Source organism: Macaca thibetana, chromosome 3 (assembly GCF_024542745.1).
Source record: "Macaca thibetana thibetana isolate TM-01 chromosome 3, ASM2454274v1, whole genome shotgun sequence".
NCBI lineage: Eukaryota > Metazoa > Chordata > Mammalia > Primates > Cercopithecidae > Macaca > Macaca thibetana.
In genome coordinates, this window is record NC_065580.1 from 143,783,951 (window position 1) to 143,799,141 (window position 15,191).

The window sequence follows — 15,191 nt, forward strand, 5'->3', positions numbered from 1 at the left end:
TAGTGACTGGTAATAAAATTTCAGTCAATATCAGGTTATGCCAGTGTCTTGAATTTCTTGACAGTTGAGCCTTTCTCAGCTAAAGATGTCATTTGGTAAAGGAAGTTTTAGAGGATGTTAGACACAGCTGGTTGCATTTATAGTAGTAGCTTTGTTCCTCATATGCATAGAAGAGACATAGGACAGGATCGTAAAAGAAGTGATATGACGTTTTATCATAACAGTCAAAACCTTGAAGCAGCTTATTCTTGACACTGAGTGGCAACTGTTGTTAAGGTTTTTACACAACCTTTATCTTTTTTTTTTTGAAATGGAGTTTCACTCTTGTTGCCCAGGTTGGAGTGCAATGGTGCAATCTTGGCTCACTGCAACTTCTGCCTCCTGGTTTGAGGCGACTCTCCTGCCTCAGCCTCCCAAGTAGCTGGGATTACAGGCATGCACCCCCAGCTAATTTTGTAGTTTCTCCATGTTGGTCAGGCTGGTCTCGAACTCCTGACCTCAGGTCACCTGCCCGCCTTGGCCTCCCAAAGTGCTGGGATTACAGGCGTGAGCCACCGTGCCCAGCCAACCTTTATCATTTTTAAAAAGGTCCCTTAGAGCCTTAGGCTCCACTTTCTTCCTCAGGTGCCACATCTAAACCATGGCTAAGCGATGCTTGTTCTGCCTCCGAGTTCAAGCAGTCCATGAAACAGCCCACTTGTCTTCACTGTCCAGTCGCCATTCTTGGTCCAGGCCACCCTGGGTGGCCCCTGAGCTGTAGCAGCAGCTTCCATGTGTGCCTGCCTTGAGTGAGTCCCTGGCATTCTCAGGCCTCCTGCCACACTGCAGCTGGAGGCTTCTTCTAAAATCCAGTGCTTTCTTGGCAACTTAAAACCTGTGACTTTCCAAGTAGGATCTTGTCCCCACGTCCTTAACAAGAAGAGGTAACATATTTCCCTATACCACTGCTTACTTCTTTTTTTTATTCTTGAGATGAGGTCTTGCTTTGTCACCTAGGCTGGGATGGAATGGTGTGATCACAGCTCACTGCCACCTCTAATTCCTGGGCTGAAGGGATCCTCTTCCTTCAGTCTCCTGAGTAGCTGGGACTACAGGCACGTGCCACCACGCCCCCCTTATTTTTGAATTTTTTTATGGAAACAGGGTCTCCCTGTGTTGCCCAGACTGGTCTTGAACTCCTGGGCTCAGCGATCCTCCCACCTCATGCTCCTGTGCTGAGATTACAGCCTCCTGTGCTGGGATTACAGGGCTAAGCCACCACACCAGGCTTTTATTTTTTAATATAAAAAATTTTATTTTTTTGAGACAGGGTCTCACTTTGTCCCTCAGGCTGAATGCAGTGGTGCAATCTTGGTTCCCTGCAGCCTTGACCTCCCTCCTGGGTTCAAGTGATCCTCCTGCCTCAGCCCCTCAAATAGCTGAGACTACCCGTGCACACTGCCACACCCACCTAATTTTTGTATTTTTAGTGGAGACCGGGTTTCTCTCCATGTTGGCCAGGCTGGTCTTGAACTCCAGGGATCAAGCAATCCGTCCCCCTCAGCCTCCCAAAGTGCTAGGATTATAGGCATGAGCCAACATGCCTGGCCTAAAAATATTTTTTTCAGCTCTAGAAATGTTAGCTCTTTTGCTGTACATTTCCAGAGCTGCTTTAATAATAACAGTTATCACACCCATAATTTCAAGTGATGATTGCATTTCTATTTTATTTTTTTGAGACGGAATCTCTCTCTGTCTCCCAGGCTGGAGTGCAGTGGCGTGATCTCGGCTCACCGCATGCTCTGCCTCCTGGGTTCACGCCATTCTCCTACCTCCGCCTCCCAAGTAGCTGGGATTACAGGCGCCTGCCACCATGCCCAGCTAATTTTTTGTGTATTTTGGGTTTCACTGTGTTAGCCAGGATGGTCTCGATGGTCTCGATCTCTTGACTGTGTGATCCGCCTGCCTCGGCCTCCCAAGGTGCTAGGATTACATGCATGAGCCACCGCGCCCGGCCATATTCCTTATTTTTAAATTTCATGACTGCACTTACTCCATGAGGTCTTGTTCATTAATATATCTTTAGCACCTCGTGTGCTTCTGGTGTAGCACACGGTTGGTATAAATTGAAATTGAATTAATGCTCACAGTAGTTTGGGGATGGAGCTGGTAGTTTTGCATTAATTTTGCAGGTAAAAAAACAGACATGAGGAAGTTGAAACTTGCCAAGAAAATTACAGCCAGTACGTGCTAGAATTGGCCCTGGGTCTCAAATCTAGGCTTTTGACTCCAAAGCTTAGGCTCCTGCTCATACAGGTTTATTTTCACATTCTAAGCTTTTAACAAAATGTATGTCCAATGAGTCATTTCTGTTTAGAAAGCCTTTAGGAGTTGGAAGCTACTTCCTGGTGATGTAATGTTTGACTCTCTGAAGTCTTTGGAATGGTGAGTTCCAACTTTTGTTAAGCCCTCAATAATGTCATGAGTGAATGAGAATTGGCAAGACTGGCTGGGCCTGTAATCTGCCTTGAGTGTGAGGGAAAATGGAAAAGCGCTTAACTTTATGGTGAATTCTCATTTATAGTAGTTGAGATTGAACGACAAAAATCTTACAAATTATGACACTGATGTATCGTGACCTTGGTAAACTGACAGCACAGCAGACAGAAGGGCTCATTAAGGAGAGCACTTGGCTAACTGAACCCTCAGGATGCTAGAGACTTGAGCTTTCATATAAACCCTTAAGCTTGTCTTGTCAATGGTGTAAAAATTGGAGACCTTTATGTTTTGCTAATGATGTGGTGGTCTTAGTTATTAGGTGATAGCTTCTTGAAAAACATTCCAGGTGGTTGGGAGACTTTCAGCCACCACTCTGACTTCTGCCTGGTGGCACACTGGTAATACTAGGATTAGTCTCTACCCATTACCAATTGTGCAGGTGGTGCTCCTTTCTCTGAAGTATTTCTACACACTTCTTTGTTTGGAAAGTTTAACTCCCATCCTCTCTGAGCTATTGATTAATATGTCTGGGATGTATTGTGATAGCCCCTGCTTATAGACTTACGAGGCTGTGTGAGGACTGGGGCGGGGGGAGGTGGCAGTTGAATACAGCTGAATTAATGTGATGGCAGTTATGGGTGGTGGTTTATTGACTAAGCACTTTCTCTCAAGAGAACAGTCATTGCCGATTGCCAGAGGGGAGGCTCTAGGGATGTGGTGGGATTTTTTTTTTTTTTTTTTTTTTTTTTGGAGACGGAGTCTTGCTCTGCCGCCCAGGCTGGAGTGCAGTGGCCGGATCTCAGCTCACTGCAAGCTCCGCCTCCCGGGTTTACGCCATTCTCCTGCCTCAGCCTCCCTAGTAGCTGGGACTACAGGCGCCCGCCACCTCGCCCGGCTAGTTTTTTTGTATTTTTTAGTAGAGACGGGGTTTCACCGTGTTAACCAGGATGGTCTCGATCTCCTGACCTCGTGATCCGCCCGTCTCGGCCTCCCAAAGTGCTGGGATTACAGGCTTGAGCCACCGCGCCCGGCCACATGGTGGGATTTTTGAGCTGTGCCACTTAAGGCAGCAAAATAAGTTACTTAGAGAAGTACAGGTGGCCAAAGAAAGCTGTGCTTGTGTATTAGTATTAAAATACCTTTAGGCTGGGTTTGGTGGCTCACGCCTGTAATCCTAGCGCTTTGGGAGGTCCACGTGGGCGGATCACTTGAAGTCAGGAGTTTGAGACCAGCCTGGCCAACATGGCGAAAATCCATCTCTACTAGAAATAAAAAAAAATTAGCCGGGCGTGGTGGTGGGCACCTGTAATCCCAGCTACTTGGGAGGCAGAGGCTGCAGTGAGCCAAGATGGTGCCACTGCACTCCAGCCTGGGCGACAGCATGAGACTCAGTCTCAAAAAAAAAAAAAAGTCTTCGGGATCAAACTTAAGATTCTTGGATGAAAGACTCTACAGATGTTTACAGAAGAGACGTGAAGTTTTAAAATCTTGTTTCTTTTGAATCTTGTACATCGGTAACAACTGTTTCTTGACTATTAATGCTAACACCAGGTACCTAAACAGAACGTGATGGTTCCTGACTCTACCTTTCTGAGAAATTCTAGTTTGTTTACTTTAAATTTCAGGGTACAAATGTGTATGTGGTGATAAAGGGTTATAGAAAACATTGAAAACATTTTCTTTAATGCTAAGCGTGTGATGTATATGCCTTGATTGTTTTTTTCTCTAGAGATTATTTGACAGAATAATGAAAGCTAAGATTACATTCATGTTGACTAAGCAACCTTTTTTCTCTTTCTCTTTAGAGCTGTAGGTAAAACTTGCCTACTGATCAGTTACACAACCAATGCATTTCCTGGAGAATATATCCCTACTGTGTAAGTATCTTGAATTAAATTGGGAACTAACTTGTCTGTGTTACGGTTTTCACATTCCTTTGACCATTTGTTTTGCTGTAAAGCCATCTTTAATCCTCATATGAACAGATACTAAGTTTTTCTTAAACATTCACTGAAATCTATAAGGTATTTTAGGCTTTTAAAAAATAGGGTGGGATGTGGTGATCCCACCACTTTGGGAGGCTGAGGCGGTGGGTCAGCTGAGGGTCAGGAGTTTGAGACCAGCATGGCCAACGTGATGAAACCCCGTCTCTACTAAAAGTACAAAAAATTAGCTGGGTGTGGTGGCGGGTGCCTGTAATCCCATCTACTTGGGAGGCTGAGGCAGGAGAATCACTCAAACCCTGGAGGCGGAGGTTGCAGTGAGCTGGGATCATGCCACTGTACTCCAGCCTGGGCAGCAAGAGTGAAACTCCATCTCAAAAAAAAAAAAACCCACAAACAAAAAAAAAACTTAGGGTAATATAAACTGTTCTGGTGTGATGGAACAAACACAACTTTGCTAATTGATTTTTAAACATCCAGAAGACAAAGTCTAACTTGAAGTATAGAGACTGGATGATGTTAAAGAAAACCAGAGTTGGACACAAGGACTCTGACCAAAACTCTGATCAGAGACAGTCCTTGTCAGTACAAGAGTTTCAGATACATTGGCTTTCTGGGAACTGGAATGGGAAGGATTCCATTATGATTTAATTGGCCTTTTCTGATAAGTCATCAGTTGGTTACATGTCAACATTGAGGTATAGGGCTTTGGAATTGAAACTTGGGTGTGTGTGTTGAGGGGGTATAGGAGGGTGGAATTGGCTGTTGAATTGCTTACTCCCTGTGGGCAGCAGAATTGGGTGGAGACAGGAAAGTGCTGCTCTGGTGATGGGTTACCCAGGAGCCCATGTAGCTGAGCCTCATAATGCACCATACTGCATTTGCTGTGAGTCCTCCCCGTGTAAGCTGGGTAGGTGTTGCCTCCTCACCTTCTCAGGCACAACACACACCCAGGTGCTCCCTGAAGTGTCATACCCATGTTTTTTGTTGTTGCTGTTTTCCTTTTTTTTTTTTTTTTTTTTTGGAGTTAGTGTCTCTCTGTCGCCCAGGCTGGAATGTGCAGTGATGCGATCTGAGCTCACTGCAATGCTGCAATGTCTGCCTCCTGGGTTCAAGCGATTCCCTGCCTCAGCCTCCCAAGTAGCTGGGATTACAGGTGCACACCACCTTGCCCGGCTAATTTTTGTTTCTTTAGTAGTGACAGGTTTCACTATGTTGGCCAGGTTGGTCTCAAACTCCTGACCTCAGGTGATCTGCCCGCCTCGGCCTTCCAAAGTGCTGGGATTACAAACGTGAGCCACCGCACCTGGCGCCCATTGTTTAGTGTAAGTGGAATCATGCTGTCCCTGTTGTCCTAAATTTATGAGGGAGATTTTCCTTATCTACATGTGTAGATAAAGGTTAAATCATTAATGATTCATGATTTTGAAGTACTGTAACTGATTTAACCCACTGGTCGCTTGGACTCTTGGTGTTACAAACATTTTTGTGTTCAGTGTTGTCCCTCATGTCTTTGTGTACACTCGGATAGATTATTAGAAATGAAATCGTGCCAGATCAAAAGACAATGGATGTTTTAAATTTTGGTAGATACAGCCAGGTGTGATTGCTCACACCTGTAATCCCAGCACTTTGGGAGGCCAAGACAGAAGGATCACTTGAGTTCAGGAGTTCGAGACCAGCCTGGCCAACATGGTAAAACCCTCATCTCTACTAAAAATGTAATAATTAGCCGGGCGTGGTCGTGCACTCCTGTAGTCCCAGCTACTCGGGAGGCTGAGGCATGAGAATTGCTTGAACCCGGGAAGCAAAGGTTGCAGTGAGCCGAGATTGCACCACTGCACTTCAGCCTGAGCAACAGTGAGACTCTGTCTCCAGAAAAAAAAACATTTAAAAAAAAAATTATTTTTTGGTAGATACTACCAAATTGCTGTCTACAAAGCTGTCACTTTGCTGGCCTTAACTAAAGTGGCCTCTTAGTGCACGCTGCCGTTACGTGGGTTGAAGTTATCTAACCATTTGCATTTCTAATCACAGATGTGGTTAAAATCTTTGAATTTTTTTTTTTTTTTTTTTTGAGACGGAGTCTTGCTCAGTCGCCCAGGCTGGAGTGCCACTGGTGGCGCGATCTCAGCTCACTGCAAGCTCCACCTCCCAGGTTCACGCCATTCTCCTGCCTCAGCCTCTCGAGTAGCTGGGACTACAGGTGCCCGCCACCTAGCCTGGCTAGTTTTTTTTTTTTGTATTTGTAGTTGAGACGGGGTTTCACCGTGTTAGCCAGGATGGTCTTGATCTCCTGATCTCGTGATCCGCCCGTCTCAGCCTCCCAAAGTGCTGGGATTACAGGCGTGAGCGACTGCGCCTGGCTGAATTTTTTTTTTTTTTTTTTTTAATTAAGTAATTTTGCTCACGCCTGTAATCCCAGCACTTGGGGAGGCTGAGCTGGGTGGATCACTGTGGTAAGGAGTTTGAGACCAACTTGGCCAACATGGTGAAACTCCGTCTCTACTAAAAATACAAAAGTTAGCTGGGCATGGTGGCACATGACTCTACTCCCAGCTACTCTGAAGGCTGAGGCAGGAGGATTGCTTGAACGTGGGAGGCGGAGGTTGCAGTGAGCCGAGATTGTGCTACTGCACTCCAGCCTGGGCAATAGAGCAAGACCCTGTCTCCAAAAAAAAAAAAAAAAAAAAAAAAAAAATGTGTTTTTATAGAGCTACGTCTTGCTATATTGCCCAGGCTGGTCCTGAACACTTGGTCTCAAGTGATTCTCCACCTTGGCCTCCCAAAGTGTTGGTATTACAGGCGTGAGCCACCACACCTGGCTCTTTTGAATGTTTACTGTACATTTTTAGTCTCCTGTGAATTGTTTGTTTAAATCTTTCTTATTTTTCTACTGAAATTTTTTTTTTTTTTTTTTTTTTTTTGAGACGGAGTCTCACTCTGTCGCCCCGGCTGGAGTGCAGTGGCGCGATCTCGGCTCACTGCAAGCTCCGCCTCCCGGGTTTACGCCATTCTCCTGCCTCAGCCTCCCAAAGTGCTGGGATTACAGGCTTGAGCCACCTCGCCCGGCTAGTTTTTTGTATTTTTTAGTAGAGACGGGGTTTCACCATGTTAGCCAGGATGGTCTCGATCTCCTGACCTTGTGATCCGCCCGTCTCGGCCTCCCAAAGTGCTGGGATTACAGGCTTGAGCCACCGCGCCCGACCGAAATTTTTTCTTACTGATGGAACATTTCCTTCTTTCCCTCCCCCCTCCCTCTGTCCCTCCTTCCCTCCTTCCTTCTCCTTTCTTTTCCCCTCCCTCCCTTTTCTTTTCTTTTTTTTTTTTTTGAGATGGGATCTTGCAGTATTGCCCAGGCTGGACTTGAACTGCTGGTCCTTCCACCTCAGCCGATTGAGTAGCTAGACTATAGTCATGCTCCACTGCACGTGGCCTGATGGAATGTTTCGTAAATAATCCTTCTCAGTCTGTCATTTGTCTTTGATCTTCATTGTGGTGTCTTCTGCCGTATAGAAATTTAGCATTTAATGTAAATAATACCACATCACTTGGGCGTGGTGGCCCATGCCTTTAATCCCAGCACTTTGGGAGGCTGAAGCAGGTGGATCACGAGGTCAGATCGAGACCAGCCTGATCGACATGGTGAAACCCCGTCTCTACTAAAATACAACAATTCCTGGGCGTGGTGGTGCACACCTGTAATCCCAGCTCCTCAGGAGGCTGAGGCAGGAGAATCGCTTGATCCCGGGAGGCGGAGGTTGCAGTGAGCCAAGATCGCGCCACTGCACTCCAGCCTGGGTGACAGAGTGAGATTCTGTCTCAAAAAAAAAATAAAATAATAGTAATAATACCACCTCTCCCTCAGAATTGTATGTTGTATCTTAGAAAGGCCTTTCCTACTTAAATAATGCAAAAGTATGCTCTAGTATTTTTTCTAGGTTTTTTGTGGCTAAAATTTTTATCTTTAATCCATTTAGAATTTATTTTTGGTATAGAACGAGGCAAGGACCTGATTCTTTTTCCCTTATAGGGGAAAGAAAGTCACAATACCATTTATCCTATAACCTTTTTTTTTTTTTTTTTTTTTTTTGAGACGGAGTCTCGCTCTGTCACCCAGGCTGGAGTGCAGTGGCTGGATCTCAGCTCACTGCAAGCTCCGCCTCCCGGGTTCACGCCATTCTCCTGCCTCAGCCTCCCGAGTAGCTGGAACTACAGGTGCCTGCCACCTTGCCCGGCTAAGTTTTTGTATTTTTAGTAGAGACGGGGTTTCGCCGTGTTAGCCAGGATGGTCTCGATCTCCTGACCTCGTGATCCGCCCGTCTCGGCCTCCCAAAGTGCTGGGATTACAGGCTTGAGCCACTGCGCCCGGCCTATCCTATAATCTTTTTCTTATGGAAGCATAATTACCATGTCTGTCACTATCACCTTTTCTTTCTTCTTCCTTTTTTTTTTTTTTTTTTTTTTTGAGACAAAGTTTTGCTCTTGTTGCCCAGGTTGGAGAGCGATGATGTGATCTTGGCCCACTGCAACCTCTGCCTCCCGGGTTCAAGTGATTCTCTTGCCTCAGCCTCCCAAGTAGCTGGGATTACAAGCACCCGCCACCACGCCCCGGCTAATTTTTGCAGTTTTAGTAGAGACAGGGTTTTCATCATGTTGGCCAGGCTGGTCTCAAACTCCTGACCTCAGGTGATCCACCCACCTCGGCCTTCCAAAGTGTTAGGATTACAGGCGTGAGCCACCGTGCCCAGCCTCTGCTTTTTATTATATTTTTCCTTTTCTTTTTTGCCTTCCTGTCCAGAGGAAACACTATTCTTTTCTAAAGCTTGGTTTCTGCTGACCAGTAGCAGTTTTTAACTTGGGTCCGATTTCCTTCTGTTAGCCTGTAGGCTTTGCTGGGTTACCTCTCCTGACTAATTTGTGTAGCAACTTCATGTGAATTTGTTTTTTGGGAGACGGAGTCTCGCTGTGTCGCCCAGGCTGGAGTGCAATGGTGTGATCTTGGCTCACTGCAAGCTCCGCCTCCCGGGTTCACGCCATTCTCCTGCCTCAGCCTCCCTGGTAGCTGGGACTACAGGTGTCCGCCGCCACGCCCGGCTAATTTTTTGTATTTTTAGTAGAGACGGGGTTTCACCGTGTTAGCCAGGATAGTCTGGATCTCCTGACCTCGTGATCCGCCCGCCTCGGCCTCCCAAAGTGCTGGGATTACAGGCAAGAGCCACCGTGCCCGGCCAACTTCACGTGAATTTAAATATTTGTGTCATCAGGTACACTCACTTTGAAAATGTTATTGGGAGGCTTGTTAAGGCAAGTGTCTTTTGTGTTACTGTTCTACACTCAGGCCTTCTGGAAACCCTGCAGAGGGTAGCTCTAGTGGCCAGCTCTCATGTTGAAAATGAGTGACATAAGTACATGAAAAACCCAACAAGGAGGATTTGAAAGCGGGGCTAATTTTACACTTACTTCTTCCTGGGATAAAAGTCTTAAACTTTGTTTAAAGTGAAGTGTATGTATTTCTGACAGTGATTTGTTTCACTTAAATAGCTTGTTGTTTGTTTCTTTCATTTTTCTTTCTCAAGTTTTGGGTTGGGTTTGTTTCCCGTGAGTTTTGCCCCTGCCTCCTTCCTCCTCGTGCCTGCAGGGACATTGCTGGTGTGGCATCCTCCAGGCCCGTCCCCACCCTTTTTCTTGGCACACCTTCTCTAGGATGGCCAGGACAGTGACTTAGGTTCCACATCTGTGACTAACCGTTTTCATTCCGTTCTACAGCTTTGACAATTACTCTGCCAATGTTATGGTAGATGGAAAACCGGTGAATCTGGGCTTATGGGATACAGCTGGACAAGAAGATTATGACAGATTACGCCCCCTATCCTATCCGCAAACAGTAAGGATTGCAGCTGATTTTTAATGTGTCTTTTTTAGAGTATATAATTCTCGAGCGTTTAATTAGTGCATGTTACCTGTGGACTTGCTTATATTGCCATCATTTGGATATTGAGTAAATAGCAGACGGGGCGGAATTAGTTCTGTATAAACATCCCCCTAGATGGCAGGGGTTTTGTGTTTTGAGCGTTAACAGCTGTTCCATTGTTGGGCATTTTACAGTCTTCCATTTAGCTTCAGAATAACCGTATGAAAGGTACTTTTTGTTTTGTTTTGTTTTTGCAAATCAGTTTTTAACACCAATTGGTTTGAAGACAAGTTTGCTGTGTGACAGTTTTGTACCGCAGAATCAAATTAAGCAGTTAAGATTCGGGTTTCTTTAAACCAAGTTAGTAACTAATCTTACAGGTTTAATGCATTTTTTCCCACAAAATACATAATTTGTATGGCTATAGAACCTAAATCTATTCAATGTAGATTGAGGTTTTGGTTTTGTAAAATGTATCCACTGTGTCCAATCAGAAAAAAAAGTTTAGTTTTTTTTTCTGTATCAGACAAAAGTGATTTATTTATCAAAGCTAATTAGAGCAGTAGCTGGTGAAAATGGGTACTTAGAAGACATTGTTGTGGTTAAAAGTTATTTTTCTTTAAGCAGTTGTTTTACTTGTGTATCTTTTGCTGATCTTGTTACATGTTTGTTCTTCATTTTTAAAAGTGTCTTTGGAAGCCAAACTTAAATATGCTTGAGATTCCTTGGGTGGATATCCTGTGTGCATGTCCTATCCTAGCTCTGTGACCTCAGGCAGGCCTCTTCCTCTCTCCAGTCTTTGCCTGTTTCCTCGTAGGGTGAGATGAGTACATGTCACGCACCCCTAGCAGTCCTGGGCACACAGCACACACTGCGGGCCAGCCGCTGTCAGAATTCTCCTGCTCCTGAGTGTGCGGGTGGGTCAGCCTAGAGAGTGCTGCTCTCCACGTTGTGCCCAAACGAGTGGCAGTTGTGTGGGTGCTCGGCAAACCTGGATTGGCCGGAGGGATTGGGGTTTGGGGTTGAATTGAGGTGAGGAAGACTTCCTAGAGAAAGGCTGGCTTTGAGCCCCGATTGATGATGAGGCAGCCTGTGGTTTTAGGGGGTATTATGGATGAAATAACTTAGTAGTTAAATCTACTGTATTAACAATCAGTCTATAATCCCCAGACAATTCAAATTCTTCTCAGTACCTTAGGAAACTATACCCAGTGGAGGTTTACTGATTCAGATTGTAAATGGATTTAAAAACATACTGACTGGTAGAGTAGGAGTCTCCAGCCCACTGGACACATGTGGAAGGGTGTGGTGTCATTCTGAGAAATGAGAGCCACCCTGCTGTGACTCAGGGGGTACCGGGCAGGGCGCGGCCTTTCTCTAAGGGACGCCTCACAGTAAGTCAAGGGTGACTTGGCAGGAGTCCCACTTTGTGTTCTGAGGAACAACAGATGAGGAAGGAGAACTCTCTTCAGCTTGAACAAAGCTGTAGAGTGTGAGGCCTGGTATCAAAGCAGGTGTCCTCATAGGGCTAGCACTTAAACTTCATGTCTCCTCTGTGTGAGACCATGGACTGCTTTCCTAGAAAATATTTGAAGAGCAAGAAGGGAGTGAGACATGGTTCTTGCCCTCAGGCAGTTCACGGAAAAGTACCATAAATCGTGTAATACACCCTGTACCAGCAAGGGGGTGAACGGGGCGCTTAAAGAGCAAGAGGAACGAGCACCCACCCAGCAGTGGAAGGCTTCCTGCCCGGACTCCTTCAGAGATAAGGAAATTATCTTGACAACTCAGGGCAGGCCACAAATGCTCAGACACCAGTGTCTGGAAGGCCTCATCCCTTTGGGCCACACGGTGCTAAGAAGAACAGGATCTGGGAGCAACATGCTGGCACCTGGGTCTCTTGTGGATACAGGTGAAACCTCTAAATTTTGTACTAAATGGAATGTGGTCCCTGGTTGCTGGCTCTGTGATCTGCAGACCTGTTTATGTAGCTCATCCAAGACTGCTTAGACACACTCCTGAAGGACCAGTTGGAAGATTTCTTACCTAGGGCGTCCTAAAAGAGATGTTACATTTCCTGTGGTCATTTCACGTTGGCATCCTTCTCTGTTGGGTAGCGCTGTCTGGCTAAGTCTGTTCAGACTATTCGTTTCTTCGTTCTCCAAAAGATGGTGAGGAGGTAGTCGCCATTCTCAGTTGAAATTGCCCTCAGGTTTTTATTTTCTCGAATTAATCGTTAAATTATTTTCTCTTGAAAGTCTTTCCTAAGTTCTGCATACTCATCTTCAGTTGGCATGCACAGAACCAAGTCTTGTCAGAGTGATGCTCAGGTTCAGCATCTTCCCTTGTGTAGATCCCCTGTATTTACTTGCCTGCTTGCACCAGGATTGCTGGTGTGAGCGGGAGCCTAAGTAACCTGTCAGTGTCACAACGAGTCCTGAGCCCTGTGTGTGTCCTGAGACTCAGGCTGTGTGGCGGGTTCGCTGAGATGCTGAGCCTCCATGTTGGGGTCAGCCAGGACCCCAGTGCGTCATGCCAATTGTTTCATTTTCTTGCTATGCTAAAAGTTTGTCTTTTTGAGACGGAGTTTCGCTCTTGTTGCCCAGGCTGGAGTGCAGTGGTGTGATCTTGGCTCACTGCAACCTCCGCTTCCCAGGTTCAGGCGACTTTCCCACCCTAGTCTCCCACATAGCTGAGACTACAGGCATGCACTACCATGCCTGGCTAATTTTGTTTTTTATTTTTATTTATTTTTTTTGAGATGGAGTCTCACTCTCTCGCCCAGGCTGGAGTGCAGTGCTGCGATCTTGGCTCACTGCAAGCTCCACCTCCCGGGTTCGCGCCAGTCTCCTGTGTCAGCCAGCCTTCCGAGTAGCTGGGACTACAGGCGCCCACCACCACGCCTGGCTAATTTTTTATATTTTTGTAGAGACTGGGTTTCACTGTATTAGCCAGGATGGTCTTGATCTCCTGACCTCGTGATCCACCCGCCTTGGCCTCCCAAAGTGCTGGGATTACAGGCGTGAGCCACTGAGCCTGGCCAGTGCTAAAGGTTTTAAAGTGGTGGGCTAGACTCCTGTGATGGTAGATAAAAAGAAAAACTGCGGTGTTTGGCTTGGCAGTTTTGAGTTTCAAAAGGCCTCAGCTTTTGTGAGGTTGGCTGTTACAAGTGCAGCCAGAGAGCACCGGGCACACACCTGTAGTTAAACAGAACTGGGTTTGTTACTCTTCGCCGCGAGGGAGACACGCACCTGGGTGCTGTGGGAATTCGGCCCTCACTCATACTGGCTGGGAGCAGGGGATATTTGGTGATTTTTGTGGTTTGTATGATGATCTTGGATTTGTCACTACTTAGAAATGATTATGAGTTTTTTTTTTTTTAAAGTTTACTTACTTTTGGTCCTATTTCAGCACGGTCACACAGGTGACTTTGTCTGATGTCGGTGTTCTGCGAGATTATTCTATTGAATAGTGGCAACCTCCACCATGGCGAAGCTGCGAGCGCCAGGCTGGTTCTCAGATGTCAGGGACTGCCTGACCCTTTTATAGGATTACAGGCGTGAGCCACTGTGCCTGGCCAGAATGTCTGTTTTGTTGTTGTTGTTGTTGTTTTGTTTTTTGAGACGGAGTCTTGTTCTGCCACCCAGACTGGAGTGCAGTGGCGCAATCTCAGCTTACTGCAAGCTCCGCCTCCCGGGTTCATGCCATTCTCCTGCCTCAGCCTCCCGAGCAGCTGGGACTACAGGCGCCCACCACCACGCCCGGCTAGTTTTTTGTATTTTTAGTAGAGACACGGGGTTTCTAACTGGGATGGTCTCGATCTCCTGACCCTCGTGATCTGCCCGCCTTGGCCTCCCAAAGTGCTGGAATTACAGGCGTGAGCCACTGCACCTGACCAGAATGCCTGTGTTTTTTAAAACTCCAAACCTGAAAGTAAAATCCAGGTGTATAGCATTTGGAAGAAAATAAAATGAAGTAGAAACAACGCTGCTTTTTTGTAGTGAGATCTCAGCTGTCCAGATGCCCGCCCTTGTCTTACTCCATGGAAAGTGGACCCATCTCTTGTGGTTAGTTCCACCAGTGGGCAGGAGGCTGCGGGAGGAGCAGCCCTGGCTGCACCTCTCACCACCGAGGAGGAAGTGGTGTGTGATGCAGGAGTGACAAAGGCATTGAAGACACCATGTGTGTAACAGGCATGCGCGAGTCTGGGTGAGTCAGAAAAGGGAAAGCAGTGCTCAGGTTGACTGGAAACATGGGCCGGTGACTGGAGACAGCCTGAGGCTCCAGAACACACAAGTGACCTGTGAGGAAGGAAGTTGAGAGACTCTGGAGAGACACTGGTGGTGCCCTCTGAGGTTCTCTGAGTGTTATGAGGACAGGGAAGAAATAGAGCCTCCCAGCCAGGGTCAGCCAGCACAGCCTCTGTGTGTGAGGCGTCAGGACAGCGACGGCCGGGAGGAGCGGATGCTAGGAAGTGAGTACCAGAAGCACTAGACAGGGTTTCGGGAAGCTATATTTAGCTGGGGACGAAGAAGGAACAAGGAAGGAACAGGCAGATGGCATCGCACGAACGCAGGGTGGAAAGTGGAACTGCTTGCTCCTGTTGTGCATGTCTCTTCTCCATCAAAAAAGAGGCTCTTAAAAATCGAAAGGGTGCCACAGATACGATCAGAGGCTCTTTTGAAGCTGCATTTTTGTAACTGGTTCTCGATGATCCTCTCCCATGCTAAAGATTTGGTACCATATCAAGTCGTTGGGAGGACAGATCTTCAAAAATAGCCCATAGATGAAACCCAGATAGCTGTGGAAACTAATATGCTCTTTGAACGGTAAATCCAGAAAAGCTTGAGTGGCCT

The 15,191-nt window shown here is 46.4% G+C and overlaps 1 protein-coding gene across 2 annotated transcripts in view; it reads left to right on the forward strand.

The window, feature by feature from the left end:
• The window catches only part of RAC1 (Rac family small GTPase 1), a 396,460-nt gene that overhangs the window by 374,163 nt on the left and 7,106 nt on the right, over positions 1–15,191 (forward strand). For both annotated transcript variants that reach the window (XM_050784147.1, XM_050784146.1), the window contains 2 exons: positions 4,284–4,355; positions 10,191–10,308. In XM_050784147.1, coding sequence (XP_050640104.1) covers positions 4,284–4,355; positions 10,191–10,308 — 190 coding nt within the window. The remainder of the gene's footprint in view (positions 1–4,283; positions 4,356–10,190; positions 10,309–15,191) is intronic.